At 42.3% G+C, this 22392-nt stretch overlaps 1 protein-coding gene across 1 annotated transcript; it reads left to right on the top strand.

Moving 5' to 3' along the window:
• The first annotated feature begins 1289 nt into the window (after positions 1 to 1289).
• On the top strand, positions 1290 to 21756 carry klhl25 (kelch like family member 25). Its single transcript, XM_088921117.1, has 3 exons — positions 1290 to 1443; positions 6682 to 8530; positions 20324 to 21756. The coding sequence occupies exon 2, from the start codon at positions 6726 to 6728 to the stop codon at positions 8493 to 8495; it is 1770 nt and encodes a 589-aa protein (XP_088777243.1). The 5' UTR covers positions 1290 to 1443; positions 6682 to 6725; the 3' UTR covers positions 8496 to 8530; positions 20324 to 21756.
• Positions 21757 to 22392: the final 636 nt, after the last annotated feature.

The raw sequence follows: 22392 nt of genomic DNA, 5'->3' as shown, positions 1-22392 counted from the left end.
CCGTTCTGAACTACTCTTGTTTCACCAGCCTTTTTTCTTTGTACTGTTCTCCTGGCTAAACTCCAGTCTGGTTTTGAACAGTCTGGCCTCCGCAAAGTTTCTCCTGAAATTAACTTGTGACGCAGTTTCTCAGTCCCCTGGATGATCTGCTGGCACAGAAGTTTCCTCACATCACCCAGGTGGGGGTTCCACTTCATTGGTGGGTGAAATGGGTCCCTTCCTATATGCACAGCACTTTGGGATCCTTTTGGATGAAAAGCACTATATAAATGCAAGTAGAATAATTAAATATAGACTTTCTATAAAATCCTTCATTTCTAAAGGTGCCGTCTGCACATGTTTTTCTGCTAGTATTTCTTTAATAATTCAGTTTAACCAATGAAACAACTAACCAGGTGCTGTTTTAGTCATGGAGTATATTCACTACACATCACCCCATTCTGGGAACAGGGAACAAAAATCATTCAGCTAATGGTAATTTCTTAAAGGAAATGTACCACATGGCAACATAAACCTTTAACCTTTAGAAAACGCAACCTTGCATTTTCAGAAACTTAAATCACGGCATTCTCCCACGGGTGCAGAATTCAAACTTTTTTTAAAGCTCAATATTAAACAACTTTAATTGAATAGGCGGCTTCTGTTGAAAAATAACATTGCATCCAGTATCGTTTTCTGTCCACGCCACGAGAGGGCACCAAACACCAGTAAAGGATTTATGTCCGAGTAAGAGTGTTATTATCACATCTAAGGGAGTGAGTTCGTACTTTTCATCCTCGTCATCCAAAGACATAAAACAGATTCTGTTCAACGTCAAACATAAGGCAAAGTTTTCTTTTATTGTGGGATGCACTGAATCAAACAGCCCTGCGTTGAACATAACGCTTTCATTTTTACCAATCTTGTCAAACCGTGATAAGTACGTCATCTGCTTAGGCATGTAAAAAACCTGACACGCTATACACACCTCCCAAAGAGCATGTTTTAAAATGCGACTGCTATTAACAACTGCCATAAACGAAGATCTTTTAAGTATCGTACTAACTACCCACCGCTCATCCACCTATTTGCAACAGCTCTACCATTCATACAACAAATCCCACCCCAATTCCTGTCTCATCCTCTGATTGGTCCTTTCGTCTCTGCACCGCCCCGTACGACATCAAGGAACTCGAATTTCATTGGACAGCACCGAAATTAGCCCGGAAGTCTGATTTCCAATTGGCTGGGGCTATCCGTCAATCACAGCCCCCGAAACTCATTCCCTGCCTCCGGCTGTAGCTCTTTTTGTAGTTTGGTGTGCTCGGTTGCGGGGGAAGTACGGTTGTCTTGATACAAAGTAAAGGATTACAAAGGAGAGACTGGGAATTACATTATGATACAATTTGTGAAACGGGGACTGTAATCCACTCATCCTGTTCTCTTAACAACCCATTTTTCTCTGTAAGTATATGGGTAGACCTCGTTAAGAATTGATTCTGCTCCAGCGTTGCAACTTCGGTGTTTGTTTTTGTTGTTAATTGGATTACAACTTGGAAAGGCGAAGTTGAGCCTCTGCTTCTGGTTCTCGTTTCTCAATCATGTGGAACCGTTGCTGAAATAAATAAGGTTTTACAATAGATCACCCAGGCGTGCGGTGTTAACTCGATTTCCTTGTTTATGTGCTCATTTTGCACGGACTGGCGCTCGGGGAGATAAAACGTTGTAATTTGGGTTTCACACCGACGCTGCAATGCTGGGCCAAATCAAATATTTTACAGAGAGCAAAATCCACAACCACAAATATCTCTTCGCAGCGCTTGGTTTTCTCTACCTGTTTGGTCTGGGGTGGGGGGTTGCATCTTTTCCCCGGGTCTGTTGTTACAGGTGTTGCTGTAGAGGTATTTCGCATCTTTGAGCTCCCTTGACTGCCTAACACGGTATCACAGAAACCGGGCAACTAAAATGCCGTTTTTCTTCTTTCTTTTTTTAATTTGCCGACCTACGTGTTCGCTCCGAACTTTTGTTACAGCACCTCGTCGCAGACAAGTGTTTTGTCAAGGTGTTTGTCCTGTCTGTCAGGCGTAGGGTTCAAGACCGCCGGCCTGGAGTCAAACTTTTAATTTCTTAAAACGTATTATTTAATTTTTCTTTGTAAAAAAAAAACTCATTTAAGCTTGTGCGAATCTTTTTCGAGACGGTAAGAAAAAAGGGCGCCCTTCTGTGTAAGACAGCTGTGCTCGGGTGACAGTGTTAGTCGGTGCAGGATAGACTACAGGTAGGCGTATGAACAGGTAATATGGAAACTTTTCATCGGCACACAGCGCTGCTGCTATTTCCTCAGGCATTACCCGTGTGACTCTCGGTTGTATTTTCCCTTTCAATCCTCTTTGGAGAGCACAAATCCGTGCATCAGTGTGCTTGGAAAGAATGCCGCTGGAGTAAATGTAAAAAAAAGACGCCATACCCTACCGGAGCACTTGTACATATACAATAATATGCCGATAAAATGCACTTTTAGCAAAAAAATACTTTGAACTGTCTTAAAAAATACTGTTTAACGATCGTGTGTTTTGAGGTTAGCTTTTTATTTTGTTTAATGGGTAGTGTAGGAGAAATATAGATTCAGTGCTAGCCTTGTAAACCTGGACTCTTCGTGCAGTTTTACTGCACCGTCTCCGTGCAAGTCTACTGTACTTTATGGGTAGGAGAAGATGGAACATACATTGGGTCGGTTTTGCTGATCAATAGAAAGAGGACTGTAATAAACACGAACGTGCCCTTGTGTTAACGCGCCGGGCTGTACTTTCCTCAGGGGGAAAAAACAAACAAACAAACAGATTTTCACAGTCCTCTCAGGTAAAGCTCTGGTTTCTCCGCTACGCATTATGATTTCGCACTGGGAGACGGTGTCTGTACCAGCAGATTAGAGTTCAGTTTCGCTTTAATTGCTACCTACCCTCAGTAAATTGGACGGTCAGGATTGCGTTCTGTTCGCCAGGGAACTGGCGGCGTTATTAAGGCAAGCACACGAGAAAAACGCTCAAATTAGTAGCTTCAGACGACAGCAACCCAGGAAGCCAAGGAAGTGCAGAGATCTTCTTGGGCATGGAGACCCTTCAGCAACTGTTTAAGGAATAGCTCGTCTTTATGAGCACAGTGTCGTACTGGAAGGCATGACTTCGTGTGGGTACCCAGCTGTCGGATCCCCAATCAGTTTAAAGGGTTTAAAAAAGACCTCCGAAAATCTTTACTCTCTGCTGGGTGCATTGGTGCTGACAGAACTGTAAAATGAAAATGACTGCGCGTTTTAATTGTTTTAAATGGCCTATTCCAAGAGGGGAGCATAGCAACTACACATGGTGAGCGTGCACTTAAACTCGAAGCTGTAAGCTTTTAAATGCTCGTCAAATCTGGATCTTTCCCAGCAGTAACAGCATATTGATTTCCTTTTTGATCTGTGTAAACGGGGGGAGGGTATTGTACGGCCCTCTATTGATCTGCTTTCCTGTCAAATCTATGAATTTAGTTTCCTGGTCTCCAAAGGCTGATAAGACACTTTCCTGACTCCGGTGGGCTGTTACTGTTTATTTCCCCAGAAGGGATTACCCACGCCACGCACGCACATCCTTGGCCTTGAGGGCAAGTTTGTACGGTGCGCCAAGCACGGCGGGGGCTCGGGCGATCCTCCGCCTGGCTGTGACGCGGGCGCTTGCCGGTTGATAGGCGCCCCTGAGTGTTAAAGCCAGACTGCGTGCCAGCTGGTGATCGGTTCGGAGGCACAGACGCTGAGAAAAAGCCACTGGTGTTTGACAGCCTTGAAAAGGCATTCCCACCACCAGCACCCCATCTTACAGCCCAAGGGAAGTGGCACTGGAATACCAACTCCCCTTGTGAATGGGGGACCCCGAGGGGCTTTGTAGTCCCATGTTGTCAAGAGAAATAACAAGCAGAAAGAGGAACCAGCTTAAATAGATGTTGTCTCCCGGTTACTGAGAGGCAACACAATTAAAAGGTATAATTAAAGTACATATGAATGCCTGGAAAATTAGGTATTCCGTGCACAGAGTCTGATTTAGGGGTCCTGGCAGGGAGCATAGGGATTTTTTTCCCCCTGATCCTGAGGCAGCAAATCTCAAGTTGTGGAGCACTTTCTTCAGAGAATCTGTTGTGAAGTCTGTTCGTTTTTTGTGCTTTTGTATTCATTTTATTTGGAATATTTTAAGTCTTTTCAAACAATCTTTTGTTATTAAAGACAATTTAAGAAATCGAACGAGACTCAAAAATGGCGTGTCGTTGGTATTTGAAAAATAAGTAGCCCACCAGTGTTTATTGGATTGATGAGGGGGAAGTGGAATAGATAATAAATCGGTTTTTGGTCCTGGTTGGGGGAAGGGGGCATTTTGATAGACATGGTAACAGAAGATCTGTATGAAACAGCAACACAGACTGCGAAAAATGTCCTGTGCGGAGCCTGGTGATTGTAAGCTTTCATGTGTATTTTATTCCATTGTGCATCGCAGGACTACCATAACAGCACAGCCTCTAGAGGGAGCCCTGCTGGGAAAGGCAGAGCCGTGCAGATGCAGGTGCCCCCTCAGCTCTTCAGTGTCAGTGGTTGTGCCTGGGTCAGCAGTTTGTGCCGGCGTAAGTGGTGCAGGATTAACATCGCCCCACGACTTGACTCCCTCCCTCCCTCGCTGCACCACAACCCTGCTTTACCCAATCCTTGCCACAATACACCTTTTGTGTTTGCCCCCAGCTTTGTAATCTGTGCATACTGCATGCCCTTGTCTAAGGCTTCATCTGAGTTCAAAATGAGACGCCCTGCTGTGACATTACCTCCTGCACAGAAAGCCAGACCTGTCTCCATTGAACTAGCCATTTAGGAAGTTCATCTTTTGCATCAGTCTGACAACCGAAATCAGTGGCTCCTAGGCTGCAGTCCCAACATCTCCGGTATATTTTGTCCTTGATGACTTGTAAACCCTCGTGTAGCTGTTTCCACCACTGTTGCTGCTGCCGCTGCATTAACTCTCAATAATTATCCAACTCGGATTCCTTACGTTTCTTATGTAGCTGCTACGTAATAACAATGGCTTTAATTGTGTCTTGTTTAAAACCTGCAGGTGGTAATGTGGTAAGGGTGCTCTGGGAATTCTTGAAGATAATTTTATTGAAGAGCTCTAGTGCTAGAAATGAGCCTCTTTTAATAATCGATCAATAGTTCTGGTTTGAAGTGCAGCAGGACAGCAGGTAGGTTGAGTCTGCAGCCGAAGGGACTGGGGTCTTGTTATTGAGGAATGATAGGTATGCTAGTGGGAGATCTCTTCCCAAGTGCTAATCATCCTTTCTGCTTGGCTTGTTGAGCTCTTTGAAACTAAGTGCTGGAAATAACAGAGCAGCTCTCTCCAAACTTGACTGTCATTAAATTTTTTCATGCCATTTTTGGCTTGCTGCTCAATTACAGAATTCCTCTTGGCAACCAGAGCTAGCAGGGCCAGTGACCTCTAAATGAAGCATCAATGCCAGGCAAACGCAAGCACAGCAGTACCTGCATGATGCAGATATTTTAATGTCAAGACCTGTTTCTTTTTCAAATGAAGTCTAAAGCAGGATTTGAACACTTTTCGTTTTAAGAATGCGTAATGATTCCAAGGAGAGGGTTTTATTTTTTCCCTTATCACGGAAGCCATGATATTAAAAGAACTTACTTTCTTTCTCCACACTTGCACAACCCTTCGGGTAAAGAGGTTCTTCCTTTTCTCGGATTGAAATTCATTCCTTGTGACAGGAGGGGTCTTTCTTTGAGAAGGCGGTTCTGGGGCAGATCATTTAACTGGGAACAAACGAGGAGTTGAGCTTTTTATTTCAATGCAAAACTTGACAATTTTCCAAAAAAGGTTTCAGTGAAATTAAATAAAACTATTCTTGTAATATCTCTTTTCCATAATAATACTTCATAAGTGCCTTAACTCTTTGACAGTTAGGCATACTTCCAGGTGAACAGATATCATGTTTTAAAGATAAAAGTTTTATAAATCACCCAGTGGGTTTTGGCCCCTTTATTTACTTTTGATTAAATCTTTGCATGATGTAAAAAAGTTGTTTACTTAAGAGGTCTATGTTCTGCAGGATGATACCGGCCACACTTATCAACTGTATTGTGTGCACAACGCTAGTTCATTTTGTTCTGCTGAAGAACCCAATTTCATCTTTGATCTGTTGTGCACGTCATCAAAACATGGCAAACAAAAAAACAAATCAGGGGCCATGATTTCTGCACAGATTAGGTCTATTATCAGAATAAAAAGAATCAGTTTTTGTGTCAGAGGGAAGGAATTAAAATACGTTTTTAAAATTCTGATGTGCACTGAAATTGGTAGCTGTGTTCTGCAGCCTTCTAAGAATAAAATAAGCTATTATAATTTGGTCATAATCTGACACTAAAACTGCAGTTTTTTAGTGGTTCCAGTTTTATATGTTGCCCCTTTGCTCTAAATGACGTTTAAAATAATTTTTCCCATTAAAGTAGTTGTTAAAGTGAAATGAAGGGTCTGTTAGATAATATAAAAAAATGAAATGGGAGGAATCACCGTTATGTTGAGCAAAATGTATTTTATCAGGCATTCCTTACTGTTAGGAAAGTGCTCTATGGACACCTCTTGTATAGATGTATAATTGCGCGTTTCTTTTTTGCAGTCAGACAGTTAGGGGACGGCGATTCCCCGGAGGCATCTGAAACGATGTCGGTCAGCGTGCACGAGAATCGCAAGTCCCGCACCAGCACTGGCTCCATGAACATCTCCCTGTTCCACAAGCCCTCTCACCCAGACAGCGTGCTCACCCACCTGAATACTCTGCGCAAGCAGTGCATGTTCACCGACGTCACACTGTGGGCGGGCGACCGCTCCTTCCCCTGCCACCGAGCCGTGCTGGCAGCCTGCAGCCGCTACTTCGAGGCCATGTTCAGCGGCGGGCTGCGCGAGAGCCTGGACAACGAGGTCAACTTCCACGACAGTGTGCACCCCGAGGTGCTGGAGCTCCTGCTGGACTTTGCCTACTCCTCACGGGTCATCATCAACGAGGAGAATGCCGAGTCCCTGCTGGAAGCCGGGGACATGCTCCAGTTCCACGACATCAGGGACGCGGCTGCAGAATTCTTGGAAAAGAACCTACACTCGTCCAACTGTCTTGGGATGATGCTGCTCTCCGACGCCCACCAGTGCAAACACCTCTATGAGCTGTCTTGGAGAATGTGCCTGGTGCATTTTGAGGCTCTGAGGGACACAGAAGACTTCTACAGCCTATCCAAGGGAAAGCTCCTGGATCTGATCCTCAGCGACGAGCTGGAGATCGAGGATGAGCAGATTGTGTACAACGCTGTCATGCGCTGGGTGCGGTATGACCTGGAGAGCAGGAGAGAACACCTTCCTGAGCTGCTGAGGGGCATCCGCCTGGCCTTGCTGCCTTCTGAGTGCCTGATCAACGCTGTAGCCAGTGAGGAGCTGGTGGTGTCGGACAAACGCAGCATGCAGATCGTGGAGGAGGCCATTCAGTGCAAGAAGAAGATCCTACAAAATGACGGCGTGGTTACCAGCCCTTGTGCCCGTCCTCGCAAGGCTGGGCACACATTGCTAATCCTGGGTGGACAGACCTTCATGTGTGATAAGATCTATCAGGTCGACCACAAGGCCAAGGAGATCATTCCTAAGTCAGACCTGCCAAGCCCTAGGAAGGAGTTCAGCGCCTGCGCTATTGGGTGCAAGGTATATGTGACGGGAGGAAGGGGCTCAGAAAATGGAGTCTCTAAGGACGTTTGGGTGTACGATACAGTTCACGAAGAGTGGTCCAAGGGGGCGCCCATGTTGATTGCTCGGTTCGGCCATGGTTCGGCCGAGCTGGAAAATTGCCTGTACGTTGTCGGTGGCCACACGGCTATCGCAGGGGTTTTTCCTGCCTCCCCCTCCGTGTCGCTCAAGCAGGTGGAGAGGTATGACCCTCTCACCAACAAGTGGACCATGATGGCACCCCTCAGGGATGGTGTCAGCAATGCCGCAGTGGTTAGCGCCAAGCTGAAGCTGTTCGTCTTCGGGGGGACCACCATTCACCGGGACAGAGCCTCCAAAGTCCAGTGTTATGACCCAGTGGAAAACCGCTGGATAATCGCAGCGGAATGCCCACAGCCTTGGCGCTACACGGCCGCTGCCGTCTTGGGCAGTCAAATATTCATCATGGGGGGCGACACGGAGTTCACAGCTGCCTCTGCTTACCGCTTTGACTGCGAGACCAACCAGTGGACACGAGTCGGGGACATGACTTCCAAACGCATGAGCTGCCATGCCGTAGCCTCGGGCAACAAACTTTACGTGGTAGGGGGCTACTTCGGTGCTCAACGATGTAAGACGTTAGACTGTTACGACCCCACATCTGATAGCTGGAATAGTATAACCACAGTGCCTTACTCCCTCATCCCCACTGCATTTGTCAGCACCTGGAAACATCTGCCTGCTTAAACCCACTGGGAAGAAAGGGGGTTTAATAAAATTAGGTAAGATTTCTAATTTCCTCTTTGAAAAAGAGATTGTTTTCAGCAAACCAACATTTTAATGCCGTAGAGAAAGACACAGAAAAGTGGAAATTGGTGGTTTGGATAAAGAATAGTGATTTTCATTAAAAGAAAAAATAAATGCTGCTACATGTAATTTAAAAAAGGTTCCCTGGGAATTGTGGCTCATTCACAACCAAGAATGCTTTGGCAGTGCCTTCAAGTATAAATGTTACTAAACTTTTTTTTTTTAGCGTTGGGTCTTTGAAATGACTGCACTTGGTCTGATCTTTGTAGAGATAAATGTGCCAGCCCACTTCTCGTCAAGGCGAAAACTGGAATGTTGCTCTGTGCTCTTTTACAGATATGAAACCACCCCGAATGTTAACAAAAAACACATTTCCCCAGTGAGAGGTTGCTGGTCATTTTTGGAAAGAAAAATGTGAAGGTTTAGGACCAAAAATAAGATCAACGCATTTGAAAAATTAAGCTAAAAACTGAACATGCTTAACTGGGTTTGCAAATGGCTTAAACATCAGGCTTGCAGGCGTATTTGTTATATTAATCAAGTGTCTTCTTTCAACGAAACTTTTAGACAATGAAATCAAGGATGAGGTGACTGTTTTCATGTGTTTCTAGTGCTTTTACATTATGTAAACCTGATGCATGCAAATTCATATTCTAGAGTTAATTGTATAGTGTAGCTGGAGTTTTGGGCTTCTTCTCAGCCCCTGGGGAGATGAGGTCTGAGGAGAATCCAGCAGCTCCTAGCTTTCCTCACTGGGTACGACGCAGCATGACAGCATTGTTGTGGCACTGTTTGCAAAGTGGTGTGTTTGTACTGGGAAGGAATGTACAGGGCATTGTCATCATCTTTGGGAAACCCAGTGTCTCCCGGCCTGAACTAATGTGCCCCCTCCCGACTGAAGAGAGAGCTACTCATGAACTGATTTGTGATTTCAGGGGGTTTCAGTCAGTCGGCTGTTAGCCCCTGAGCTGGGGGAACACGCACCAGATCACGTCTGAAGAGCAATCCGTTTCTCCACATGACACATGGCATTCGTTCAGCAAGGATTGGGAGTGGCTATTCCCTTAATGTCTGTTTCCATTTCTTCCCATGGCGGTTTCTTAGATGTCAGGTTTTCACTGCTGTAGTCTTATTTTTTTTTAACAGAATACTTAAGCATCTGTTTTAGAAAATGAACAATTAATTGGTTTATTCCATGCTGAAAAGAGAAGAAAGAAAACACGTTTTGGCTGTGGAGCCAATGTCTCTTTGTTAAAGGAAATGCAACACAAATGTGAATTTTCTACATTAATCTGTATTTCTGGAGAGCATATTATTTCATTGAACCTTGATAAGCAAACACTGCTTAAGTTCTCAGTGCCAGTTTACTCAGCAAATGGTTGCTTCCATATCCTTCTCCATCACTGAATGCCAACTATAAAGCAGGAATTTCAAAGAGTATGAAAGATTTCGGAGATAATCTAGTAATTGCAGGCCTCTCTGTGACTCATTCACCTCTAATGCACTGTAAAACTTCAGTTAATATATTTAATTATATTTTTTTTGGCAAAAGAAAATGTGATCAACTGACTTTTTCCTTTGCTGTTTTGGCAAACGCTTGTATTAAAGGGCCACTGAGCACTAGATCATAACATTTTCTACGTTAATTCTATCACTCGGTTTATTTTGTGGAATGAATATACCACTGAAGTTGTTAGATTTTTGTTCATACCCTGTTTTCCCTGAGGGATGGTTGTGTGTAGGAGATGGGAGGAGTTTGTCTAGGCTTCTGACATTTTTAATTAAAAGATTAAAATAATTCAGTAAAATTGCTGCTTACAATGAGAAAAGGCAACAAAACAGCCTAAAATGTTAATGTCCAATAAGAAAATGGATCAAATAGATTTAACAGTTTTAAATGAAAGTTGTGTTTTCAGGTTTTTCAAACCTAGACTGGATGCAGTTTCATTTTCAGGTTCCTTTTCTGTGATTAAAAACTGAAGAGTTGTTTCTTGGTAGCTTGGTGAAAAGGGGAAACTGAAATTTATGGTTAGCCCAGGGGAGAAGCAATTTTTTTTTTTCTGGATTTGGTGAGGGTCGGCATCCCATGCTGTAAAACAGACACTATATAGTAGGGGGTTTTGTGCATTTTGTGAGGTTCCAAAAACAATTATAAGAGCTGACGAATCACTAAAAAAAGCCTTATCCCTCCAGCCTACTACCTGCATGTGAAGTTATGGAAACTCGCTCCTTCCTTTTGTACTGAGCTGGGAGGCAGAGATGTGAGTAATTCTATCTTGACTGCAGGATGGGAGGAGAGCAGTGTAGGCTTCCTGCTGGATACCAGCCTGACTTGGCTCCTCTGACATGTCTCCTCTGGACGGGGAAGAAAAAATGCTGGGGTCTGGGTGCTGAGGAAAACGCTCTGCATGACAGAATTGCACTAACAAGCACCCAGGAGCGGGACAGGAGCATCCCTCCTTCCCTGCCAGTGGGGGTGTGACTGGAGGGGAGTCCAGTGGGAGTCTGAAGTTCCCGACTCTGCCAATTATAGATCTGGGCTGCACAGGGTACCAGGTGGCCTGGCAAGGCTCTCTCTCCTAATTAGACCCACTGGTACAGAGCTGAGGCAGATGTCAGGGTACTTCACCCTGCACGGTATTAGTTATCACCTCTAAAGATGGCTTTCAAAAGAAAGTTTTGGTAGGAGAAGTAGGAGGTTTAGTTAACTTATTACTGTAGAGGGAATGCTTTTGTTCTCCTGGATGTCAGATTCCTTAATGTCTAAGTAATGTAGGGACTTTCTTAAGCACAAATATCTTTCCTAGCACACACATGAAGCAGAATTATACAGAGGCTTTCACATTAATGGTCCTGTAGTAAGAGTCCATTTTAATCCTTCCTAAGGAGGTGTTGCCCTCCTTACTGAAGCTCTTCATTGGGTGAGTCACAGGTGCTGTGCCTTGCTACAGGCAATGCCATTTTAATTGCTAATGAACTATTCACACAGATGTGTAAGAATAAGGTTTGGATATGTTCGATCCACATGTAAAGTCATAAGCTTTGTTTGGGAAATGCTGTATATGCTTCTTCAGTTCTTCTTAATGGAGCTTCCAGACATATAGAAAGCACATTACCTTAAGAAGATGGCTCGACAGCTAACATTTCCTCGTACAAAAAATAACTTTTCTGCAAAGTTAACTGGAAACAGGTGAAGAGGGATTATAATTCAGTAACTTGCCTTTATTTCCATGGGACGTTTCAAAGTCTTTGAATGCCATTAACAGTTGATGAATCTTGGGTTTATTTCATACTGCTTCCTTGTGCTGCCAAATAAATTTGCAAATGTTTAGCCAGTGACAGAGGCAGTCTGTTCTTTATTTACCAGTACAACCAATTTGAGTTAAAACTTAAGTTGTTTCTGCAATCTAACAACAACAAGGGGATTCAAGAAATTAACCATCCCTGCTAATTTTATTTACACATTTCATGGGCAGCTTGCCGTCTGCATCAAAATAATCCAACAATATCAGTCAAAGCATACCTGAAGTAACGACAATATCAGTCTAAAAACAGAATTCCTGGCAAGAGATCTCCAAGAACAATAGGCCAAAATGCCTTTGAGTCTGTAAAGAACCAGGGTTTCAGAACAGGCAACTGAGATATTGTTGTACTGCAATAAAATGCTTTTTTTGTTAGATTTTCTGAAGGCTTTAAAAAATCAACTTAAATGTAATTTGTGAAAGTTTAATTGCATCTAAAGGATTCTACAGGTATTTAGAAATTATATTAAAGTCCTTTGCATAATCTATTCTCTGGTTAATGATAAATCAAGGGATGCAGCCTTTATGTGGAAAAGTCAGCCCTTTGTGCTAATTTTGCTAAGTTCACATTTCTGCGTGCTTTTACCCAATATTCCAGCATCAGCTGAACACAAAATGCAGATTATTTTCTGTATAAATGCTGAAAATTTTTCTTCACAAAACGCAAAAAGACTTTGCTCTTTGTTTGTCAACAGTAAATAAAGAAAAATGCATCTTCAGCGATTATCCCAAGAAGATCTCCGTAAAACTTCTAATGGTCCTGCTTTATTCATTGTTTTGAGTGAACTATGATCATTTTGTTACTTGAGTTAAGTTTTTGCAATCATTCAAACTGTGAATAAAATTGTTGCGAAAATACTAAGTATGACCCTATACTCCTGTTATGAGCATTTGATATGCGTCACAAAACAGATTACAGCTTTCCCCATTTCCCCTTCACGTTATAAATTATTTAACATATTTAAATGATGGAGAACATTGTTAGCATATGTTAGGGAGTAGTACATTCATGGTTGCTTTCTTAGCGTGATCTTATTACTGTTACTGGCTTACTGAGCCCCTCTGTAGATTCAGTTTGGGCCAGAAAAGCTCAAAAGCATGAGATCAGATAGGCAACACCTTAAGGAAAGCAGAAGAGGCTGTGTAATCTGCACCTTACCCAGTGTTGCATGGCTCACTGCTGCCTTAAACTTAAGTGATGTGGTAGTAAAGAGAGCAGATGCTTTATAAAGAGCACCAGGAGATATTTAGTGCCACAGGAGCAGCTGGAGTCCTCCATAATCGTCACGAGGACCCCTCCCATCATGCCCTGTGTAGAGATTTGTGCGGGGACAGTGTTGGGGTATTCTTTTGTAGGTATGATAAATGCTCATCAAGACGACTCTCATTTTGTTTTGATGTGCCAGTGTTTGTGTCTTTTTTTGAGGAGTGTAAAAGTGGCACTTAAACGCCTTTTTATTCAGTGCCACTACTTTCTGAAGCATTTTGAGTAGACTCTTGGTTACATGTAATCAATACAGCAATAATAACCCAGTACACAAATTCTGTTTGGTGTCTGTCTTAAACTAATCTGAGACTTAGTTTCCGAAACAGCCTTTTTTGGTACTTTGCAGGTAACATGAGGAACAAAAACTGAATACAGTGGCTTTGTTCTAAATAGAAGACTGGCTCACTAGGAGCCATCCAGTAGGAGCACAGAGATGTATTGCTCTTCACAGACTGGCCGGCATATGACCACTGTGCTGGAGCACATGCTCTTTCCGTTCTTGTAAAGTGAGCAGCTCTGTGTGACCTCAGGGAGCCTCACAGCTTTGTAACCACAGAATGACAACCTTGGTGACTGAAATCATTCCTAGGAGCAGTTTTAATCTGAACGCCAGGTTTAAAGGAGCAGTTCTTGAATCGTGAGGAAAGAAATATTCACTTAAGTGTTGATGATTCATGAAAGGTAAATTGTTACTATTTTTACCAAACTAAAGATAAGCCTTTTTGCTCCAATGAAAAGTTAGGTGTTATAAGATATAGAAGAGCCTTTCTGTAATTGTTAGATAATAGGTTTTGATGATACTTTTAATAAGTCAGGTTATACCTACATTTTATCAGCTAGTTCCAACTACTCCATTTAATTTCTCATTCTAGTTTGGTCAATTGTGTACCTAGCAAAATAATGAGCAGTTTATTATAATAAACTGCTAATTGTTATTATAATCCTGAGTGTCATACTAGCAGTGCTCACCATTTTTTTTGTAGCTCAGGAGAATGAGCCCAGTTTGAAAACAATACAGTCTACCGAAACAAGAGAGTTCTATTTTGCAGGTCTTTGACAGTGTTTAAGCTTTGTTGACTGCAAATTGAGAGTGTGTGCTAGTTCCCTGCAAAGCTACACATCCATAACCGTACAGTTTTTTTTATCAATAACTTACCCTAGGTTACCAGGTATCCCAGTCAAACCAGAATTGTCCTTGTTTGAGTCTTATTGTTTTATATTGGTTGTTAATGACAGGAGTGCAAAATCGTCCTGCTTATTGGTTGCCCTGACCCTTCACCTCCTCCTAGACTCTCATTGCACCTCAGTGATACTGTTTTGGCAAGGGTATGAACTAGGAGTGAAGGCACCCAGTAGCCCAATAACCCGGCATGTCTACCAGTACTGTTCCTGACTAACTCCTTTCCTTGGTGCTGGTAAAACAAGGTGCTATTGCCATAACCTTTTTTTCGCTGTAACATTCCGAGATCTACTAAATACATTATTGCATCCTTGAAAGTGCACTGAGGCGCAGCCCCTATAGCCCAGTATTTTCCCTGTCCATGTTTCTAGCAAGAGCAGTGCTTGTACAGGTAATGTGGTTTCCCCATTTGTCAATGCCTTATATCTATCATAATGTTCTAATCTCTAAACTGCCCTGTGCTCAAGTACAATGTAATTGGCTAGCACTACACCCTGTTAATCCAGGTAATTTGCTTCTTGAACCATCATTGAACTCTGCAGCTTCAGTTTGTTGGTCTAAACCACCTAATTATTGTGGTGTAACAGAAGCAGTAAATCGGATAGCCTTTGCTATAATTTTAATCCTATCATTCTCTCTTGCTGCATGCTACAGTGACAGAAAATAGTTGTGTTTATCTGTGCTTACAGAGCTACTAAATGCTCTGAGCAGCGCTGGGCTAGGTAACTCCATACCGGCTTAGTGTAGGAATTCTGTTAATCCAAGCTTGTTTGTAAAGAAAAAAATAGAGCTTGTATTCTTTGCCAGTTTTGAATTGTGTTGTTTTTCTTGCAAAATTTGAAATTGACAGCATGAGGAATCAATCAGATGACTCCTAGTTCCCTTCCTAGGATAGTGCTTCAGTGCAATCTTTCCTGATATTTCAACACATCATGTTAGTCAGCCAAACTGCACTTTCCCTTGCTGCAGTCTAGACAGAAGGGTGATTGTGGTGTTCAATATGGCCTGAGAAATGTACCATGTGTCAGCTCTTGCACATCTTTACACCCTAGCTATGACTAATGACAGAAATAAATGATGGTATCAATCTAGTGAGCAGCCTTCTTGGTTTTTTTTGGTCTATTCGATCACAGAACTACATCGGCATTAAAGCTCTTATTGCTATGTTTTTTTTTCCTGTGTACGTATTTGTTTGGTGAATACAAAATGAGATTTCATGGTGATGCAAGCTTTGTACAGTAAATGCTGAAATTAATTAAAGCACATTTTAACTTGTCAAACATGAGATGCTTTTAATTATGGAAGTGTGTTGCAGAACAAGCTAAAATTCACTACAGTGTTCTCAAGGGAGTATTTCTGCCAGCTGTCTCCTAATATCATGCCTGTCTTTCAAATACTCCTTTACAGCTGTAGAAAATGTTTTTAAAGCCACATTGCTTTTTTTCCCCATATTATTGATATTATCCAATTCCACCTCCATTTTTACAAAGATCTGTGGTTAATTCTTGCAGTCCTTGTTCTGTGTCAAATTGATGCTATCATTGCACTAATCTTGCTAATCTTCACCTGTGCCTTACAGCTAAGATCTTTCACAGCTCAGTCTGCAGTAAGCAGAAGAACAGGTCTGGCCTTCTGCTCAGTTAAACAGCCAGATTGCACCTAGACATTAAGTGGCTGTGTCTTGGCAATTTAATTTTTTAAATCTCTGGCAGTTAAATACTCTTGGGACTCTTGCAATCATGTAGGAAAATGGCATTTTAAGGTTTGCAGAAGTACTTCATTTCATTTTGTTCCTTGCACTTATCATCCCAAAAGACCTTAAAGCACTTTATCCCCATTTATTGACCGCTGAAGTGCAGCGCCCAGTTCTGTCATTGGTCATGCAGGGCTGTGCTCTGCCAGCAGCCCCACTACAAAGCAGAAGAGGTGCATAAGTGAGATACTTCCTCACCAGCTAAACCGAGGGGAAATTCTAGGGAGACCAGAGTGGACGTTGGCTGGGACACTAGTTAACACCCTTACATCAAACAGTGCCCTGAGATCTTTAATGGCCAAGTAGTCACAACCTGGCTTTGTCTCATCCTAAAGGTGGTAGCACTTTTTGTTTCAGGTCAGTGTAGTTTGCCTGTGTCCCCCTGCCCTTTCCTCTCCCTTAAGCACTGCTGACAGAAATTGCTGCATTATGGTGAGGCTATAGCAGGCACAGTACTAGTTACAATTTACTTGTTGTACTGCTTTAATGTCTCTGATGTAAGAAAATACTCCCCTGTGCACATTGATCTTTCATAGCATTGCCTTGCTTTCTCCCTTAAACTGAGATTTCAGCATCGACCACACAACCTTTATTAAAAATAACAAGACAGGACAATAGTGTTAGAGGATTTATAGAACTAGGTTATATGTTAAGCTGCAGAGGTCAGTGAGAGCCCTTTAATTGAGTGCCCACATGAGAAATGTACCCAGACAATTAATTGCAATCCTCAGAGCTAAAGCAATAGTGCTGAGAAAGCTGTCGTAAAAAGTATAGGAGGCAAAGGTCTCCACATGTCTATTACAGATATTTTTCCTTTTTGTTTTTCCAAAGGCAAAGAAATGTTCAGTACATTCAATTTGCATAGCAGTTCACACCAGGAAGCCATGAGTCATGTAATGCTTTTTTATCGTTGTACAAAGCTTCATCTCTGCTTATCACACTGTATGCAGCTGTTATTGATTTCTTCTTCAATTTATTTTTGGAATCTTTTGTTTAACCTTTTGTGTCATCTTTTAAATCTTAGTGGAGGGTTTTTTAACCTCTTTAACCAGGCACATATAGCATTAATTAGCTTTAGGATCATCACATAATAACTAGTAAGCCATTTGCAGTCTCACTTAGACACAGGAATTCACTGTGTTGTATTGGTGTTTTTCCACATCGTGTGGTTTAATAATAAATAATTATTCCTTACACTTATATAGGGCTTTTCTGGACATTCCACTCAGAACACTTTACAGGTAATGGGGATCCCCATCACCAGTGTACATCTCCATCTGGATGATGCGATGGCAGCCAGAGTGCGCCAGTACGCTCCCCACACACCAGCTCTCAGTGGGGAGGAGAGCAGAGTGATGAAGCCAGTTCAGAGATGGGGATTATTAGGAGGCCATGATTGGTAAAGGGAGTACACCAGGGCAACACCCCTACTCTTTTCAAGTAGCACACTGGTATTTTGTAATGACCTTGGTTGTGTGTGTCATCCAAAGGATGGCACCTTTTTTATAGTATAGTGTCCCTGTCTCTATTCTGGGGCATTAGGACCCACACAGACTGCGGGGTGAGCACCCCCTGTTGGCCCCTCTAATACCTCTTTCAGCAGCAGCCGTTTTCCCTGGAGGTCTCCCATCCAGGTACTGACCAGGCTCACACCTGCTGAGCTCTAGTGGGCTTCCAGCTGGGAGCTGCAGGGTGATAGGGCTGCTGGCTGAAATACCCTCTCCAATGTGTTTGCTTTAGAGATGGTTTTTGTTAGTCTATAACAAATGTATTTAACATGCAAATAGAGAAAGTTCTTGTTACTTGTTGAAAGGATTAAGGTGAAATTTAGGAGATTACTTTACATACTAAGTGCTTTACATACTTTACATACAAATTACTTTACATACTATTCTGAAATGTTATTGGCCACCATATCTGCTCCTGTTTCTAGTGCCTGAAACTGATGGGAGTGTTTGTCATTTTATTCTCATGTGTCAAGGGCTTGAATAAACCAGTGACTTTCTGATAAGGCTAAAGATGGTGGTTCATTCTGTAGCCCTGGATTGATTCTGTAAATTGATTAAGGATCAGCTGCTTTATGTTTACATATCGGGTTAAACATTTATACAGTACAAAGGCAGAATTCCTCCTTGTTTTAAGACATTACAACGGTGTACAGGTTTGAAGCTGAACATGTCCCATTACCAGTTTGTACTTACAGCACTACAGATTTTTTTTCCCCCCACCATGGACAGAAGCACAAGATAGAAGCAGCACAAAAGAGCTATTGCTATTATATGTGAGGAATTCATCTAGTCTTCCTTGGAGTGTCAGACCCAGTCTATATAAGCAACCCTGCAATCCCTTACCAGTTAGCTATGTGCTTGAATCATACACCTGGAATAGGTGCGTATTTACTAATCCACATCTGCCAGAGCAGCCTGGTGGTTATCTGTGGTAAAGATGCTTCCTGCTCTACTTGAACTGACTTTGCACAATTCTCCTTTTAAACTCTGCCTTAGAGGGTACAAGACAAACAGAAGAAGCATATTTAAGCAATCACAAAAATATGCCTGGAGTTTATTGCAAAGATAACCGTAATAGCTTAAAATTCTTACATTTCCCTTTTTTTTTGCTAATTTTAAAAACTAATCCCTTATACAAGTAACTGTTAACTGTAATAGACTTAAATGACTTAAAACCCTTTCCCCAGTACGGCTCTGTTGTGCCCCGTGTCCTGTTCTTCGGGATTTGGCTCCGGCTTGCTCTGACCCTCATCCTCATAAGCAATTTTCTTTTTGGGGGTGGTGTGGTGGCTCTGTGGCTCAGGATCTGCGCCTGTGGCTGGAAGGTTGTTGGTTCGTATCCCGCGACCGGGAGAGGAATCCTCCTCCGTTGGGCCCCTGCGCAAGGCCCTTAACCCCAACTGCTCCAGGGGTGCTGTATAAATGGCTGACCCTGCGCTCTGACCCCCAGCTTCTCTCCCTGCCTGTTTGTCTCATGGAGAGCAAGATGAGGTATGCAAAAAGACAAATTTCTAATACAAGAAATTGTATATGGCCAATAAAGTGATCTTATCTATCTTAATGATGGAATGTGCAGAGGACAGGTGAAGTTTTTCCCCACAATATCTTTAGCAGCAAAAGATTTTCCTGTTTTTGAAAGCCTTCAAGCTATCGTTTTATAGTGAAGGGAAGTGCTGCCTTCTCCACCCGCTGTACATAGTTGACGTAACTTGTCTAAATATTCTCTTGCGCTTTCATTCAAATGTGATTTTTGCAGATAAAGCAACTACTGAGCCTAATTCACTGTGCACAGAAACAGAAGATCTTATCAGTGTGTGCAGCTGGTGCTTATGTGTGCATTGCACTGGTGGAAGTCCAAGTAGGTGGGGACTCGTTCCACCTTGACGTCTGACTTTAAAGATCTTTGTGTGCCTGTGCTGTAGAAAGTCTGAAAAGGCTGACAATCATTAGCTGATACGAATTGTGATGAGCATCTCAATGGGTAGATGGGTCAGAGGAGCCTGTCCGTGACTCGCTCTGCCCATGAAGGTAGTCGTCGTCAGGGTAAACTGAGATCATTCAGATCATCCAAACTGGGTCGATATACACTACAAAAAAACTCCATTCCAAAAAATTTTAAAAGGCAGGCTACTTTCTGTTCGTCAGCTTCCACAAACATCTCCTCTCCCGTTCACTTACAGATCTTATTACATAGAGCCATTGTGTGCTGGTTACAACATAATTACCACCTCTGGAGCTAATATTACTCCCTTTGTAGGATCATTTGCACAGTATATTATGCTCAGACAAAAGAAGAGCTAATGGCAGAGTGGTGCATAAAGGGCAGTCTTAAAGTCAAGTTCAAAATATTGTAGCGGCTACACGGAATCTGTTTGTCTCCTGCTGGGAAAAGCTTGCATTGATGCAGCTCTGATTTAATCAGTGCTAGAAATAAAAAAACAACAACTATGTGACCTGAAAGTTCGGAAAGATGGGTTTGTGATAAGGGTCATTTCGTCCAATATTGCATATTTTGAGGGCTGAGGTCTGGAAATTTGACGTTGCTAATATTTCCAGTTTCCTCATCTTTTCTAAACAACTGTTTTCTTTTTGTCTGTAGTGGCACTTTTAACCTAGATTATCTGTTATTGGGTTCTGTAGCAGCCTCCTTTGTTTTTCCTTGGGTCGAGGGAGTTCTGTGAGGAACTGTGGCAGTTTGCCTGGCTTCTCCAGTCACCGGCGGTGGTTGTGCTGTAATAGTTATTGTTTCTCTCCCCAGATGCCATGGTTTTTTCTCCCTGGTGGGTGCCTGAGACGGGCGTTCTTCCAAACAGCCTGCGGTACAATGTCCAGGAGACATCAGGCCGGGGCTGCACTGAGTCTTCACTATCACCTTCCGACTAACTGGCGGGAGAGGAGCCGGACTAGGGAATGAACTCCAGATGGGATACCCATGGGATAATCAGAGAGTTGTTTCTCTGTCTCCTTCGGGGCGCAACGCAAAACGGATTACTTTCAGTCTTAACAAACTTTCAGCCACTGTGGAGAAGGACTGATCCCATTGGGACAGATGTGGATCAAGTGGTACTAAAATCTTTGGGCAGATTTCACTTTTAAGGCTATTACTGTTGGAAACAGCACGATCACAGACACAAAGCAGAACTTTTCCATTCGTGATTTGACCTTAGAAAAACATGATCCACAAACAAAAATCAACAAGTTACTCAGAGTACTTCCAAGTGGGCTTAAAATGTTTTGTTGCTTTTTTATTTTAAAAATGTTTTGGAGGAATAGAGTGACAATTATTTTTGTCAACGCACGTAATGTTGGCCAATACATGACACTGTAGGTGTACTGAAGAAAACTGCATGATTATCTTAGAAATAAAACAGACATCCATTGCTAGATATAATTAACAGGTTAGAGTAAAACTGCTTCCCGTTTCAATGGACGGCATATTATGCAATCATAATTCATTATCTAAACTTCCAGAGTGGGGCTCAGGACTGCTGCAGCATCGCAGTTTCTGTGTCAGAACTTTCCTCTGTCCCCAGTAATAGAACCTGTTTGAACAGGATGACTTGAAAGGTCAAAATCTGAGCACACTTTTAACATGTTGAATTGCTGTAACACACTAATCTGAAATTATCTTCTCTGTACATTAATATCAGATTCCTGATTCATAAAGCATTTCAGGTGATTGAAATTAATGACAAAAAGAACTTAAAAACGTCAACACTATGGTTATTGGTTTTGCTACCAGTTTTTTAGGATGAATTTTGCACTTTGAACTGATTGTTGTTTTGTAGGAGATTCGAAAGGGGTGATGAGGTTGTTGTGGTCCTGGATTTTATCTGAACTTTAACTGATGTAGTTTGAAGAATGACTTGAAATTCAGTCCAGATAGTTTACATTTCAGTTTGTAATCCTTGCTAGTTCTTAAACTTCTCATAGTAGGGAATAGGACCTTGGGAGGGGCTTCGAAATTTGTTTTGAATAAATTTTAAAGAGTCCTTTACACTATTTGACTTCAGAGGTGAAAATCTTGTCACATCCAGTCCATTTGTTTACAAAATAGAAATACATTCTGAAATGTTATTGGCCACCATATCTGCTCCTGTTTCTAGTGCCTGAAACTGATGGGAGTGTTTGTCATTTTATTCTCATGTGTCAAGGGCTTGAATAAACCAGTGACTTTCTGATAAGGCTAAAGATGGTGGTTCATTCTGTAGCCCTGGATTGATTCTGTAAATTGATTAAGGATCAGCTGCTTTATGTTTACATATCGGGTTAAACATTTATACAGTACAAAGGCAGAATTCCTCCTTGTTTTAAGACATTACAACGGTGTACAGGTTTGAAGCTGAACATGTCCCATTACCAGTTTGTATTTACAGCACTACAGATTTTTTTTTTCCCCCACCATGGACAGAAGCACAAGATAGAAGCAGCACAAAAGAGCTATTGCTATTATATGTGAGGAATTCATCTAGTCTTCCTTGGAGTGTCAGACCCAGTCTATATAAGCAACCCTGCAATTCCTTACCAGTTAGCTATGTGCTTGAATCATACACCTGGAATAGGTGCGTATTTACTAATCCACATCTGCCAGAGCAGCCTGGTGGTTATCTGTGGTAAAGATGCTTCCTGCTCTACTTGAACTGACTTTGCACAATTCTCCTTTTAAACTCTGCCTTAGAGGGTACAAGACAAACAGAAGAAGCATATTTAAGCAATCACAAAAATATGCCTGGAGTTTATTGCCTTCTAACCCAAAAGATATCGCAATCACTGTGAGCTATTTTTAAAATGTCTGCTAGCTGTATCCCCTGCAGTGAAACTGAAGCT

The sequence above is a fragment of the Atractosteus spatula genome, chromosome 7, assembly GCF_055471065.1.
Source record: "Atractosteus spatula isolate fAtrSpa1 chromosome 7, fAtrSpa1.hap1, whole genome shotgun sequence".
Lineage (NCBI taxonomy): Eukaryota > Metazoa > Chordata > Actinopteri > Semionotiformes > Lepisosteidae > Atractosteus > Atractosteus spatula.
The sequence above is the reverse complement of the archived record's forward strand: the minus strand, read 5'-3'. Positions and strand labels throughout refer to the sequence as shown.

What these genes read in the sequence shown, in the direction of transcription:
- klhl25 (XM_088921117.1), top strand. Translation starts at nt 6,726, where the DNA reads ATGTCGGTCAGCGTGCACGAGAATCGCAAGTCCCGCACCAGCACTGGC.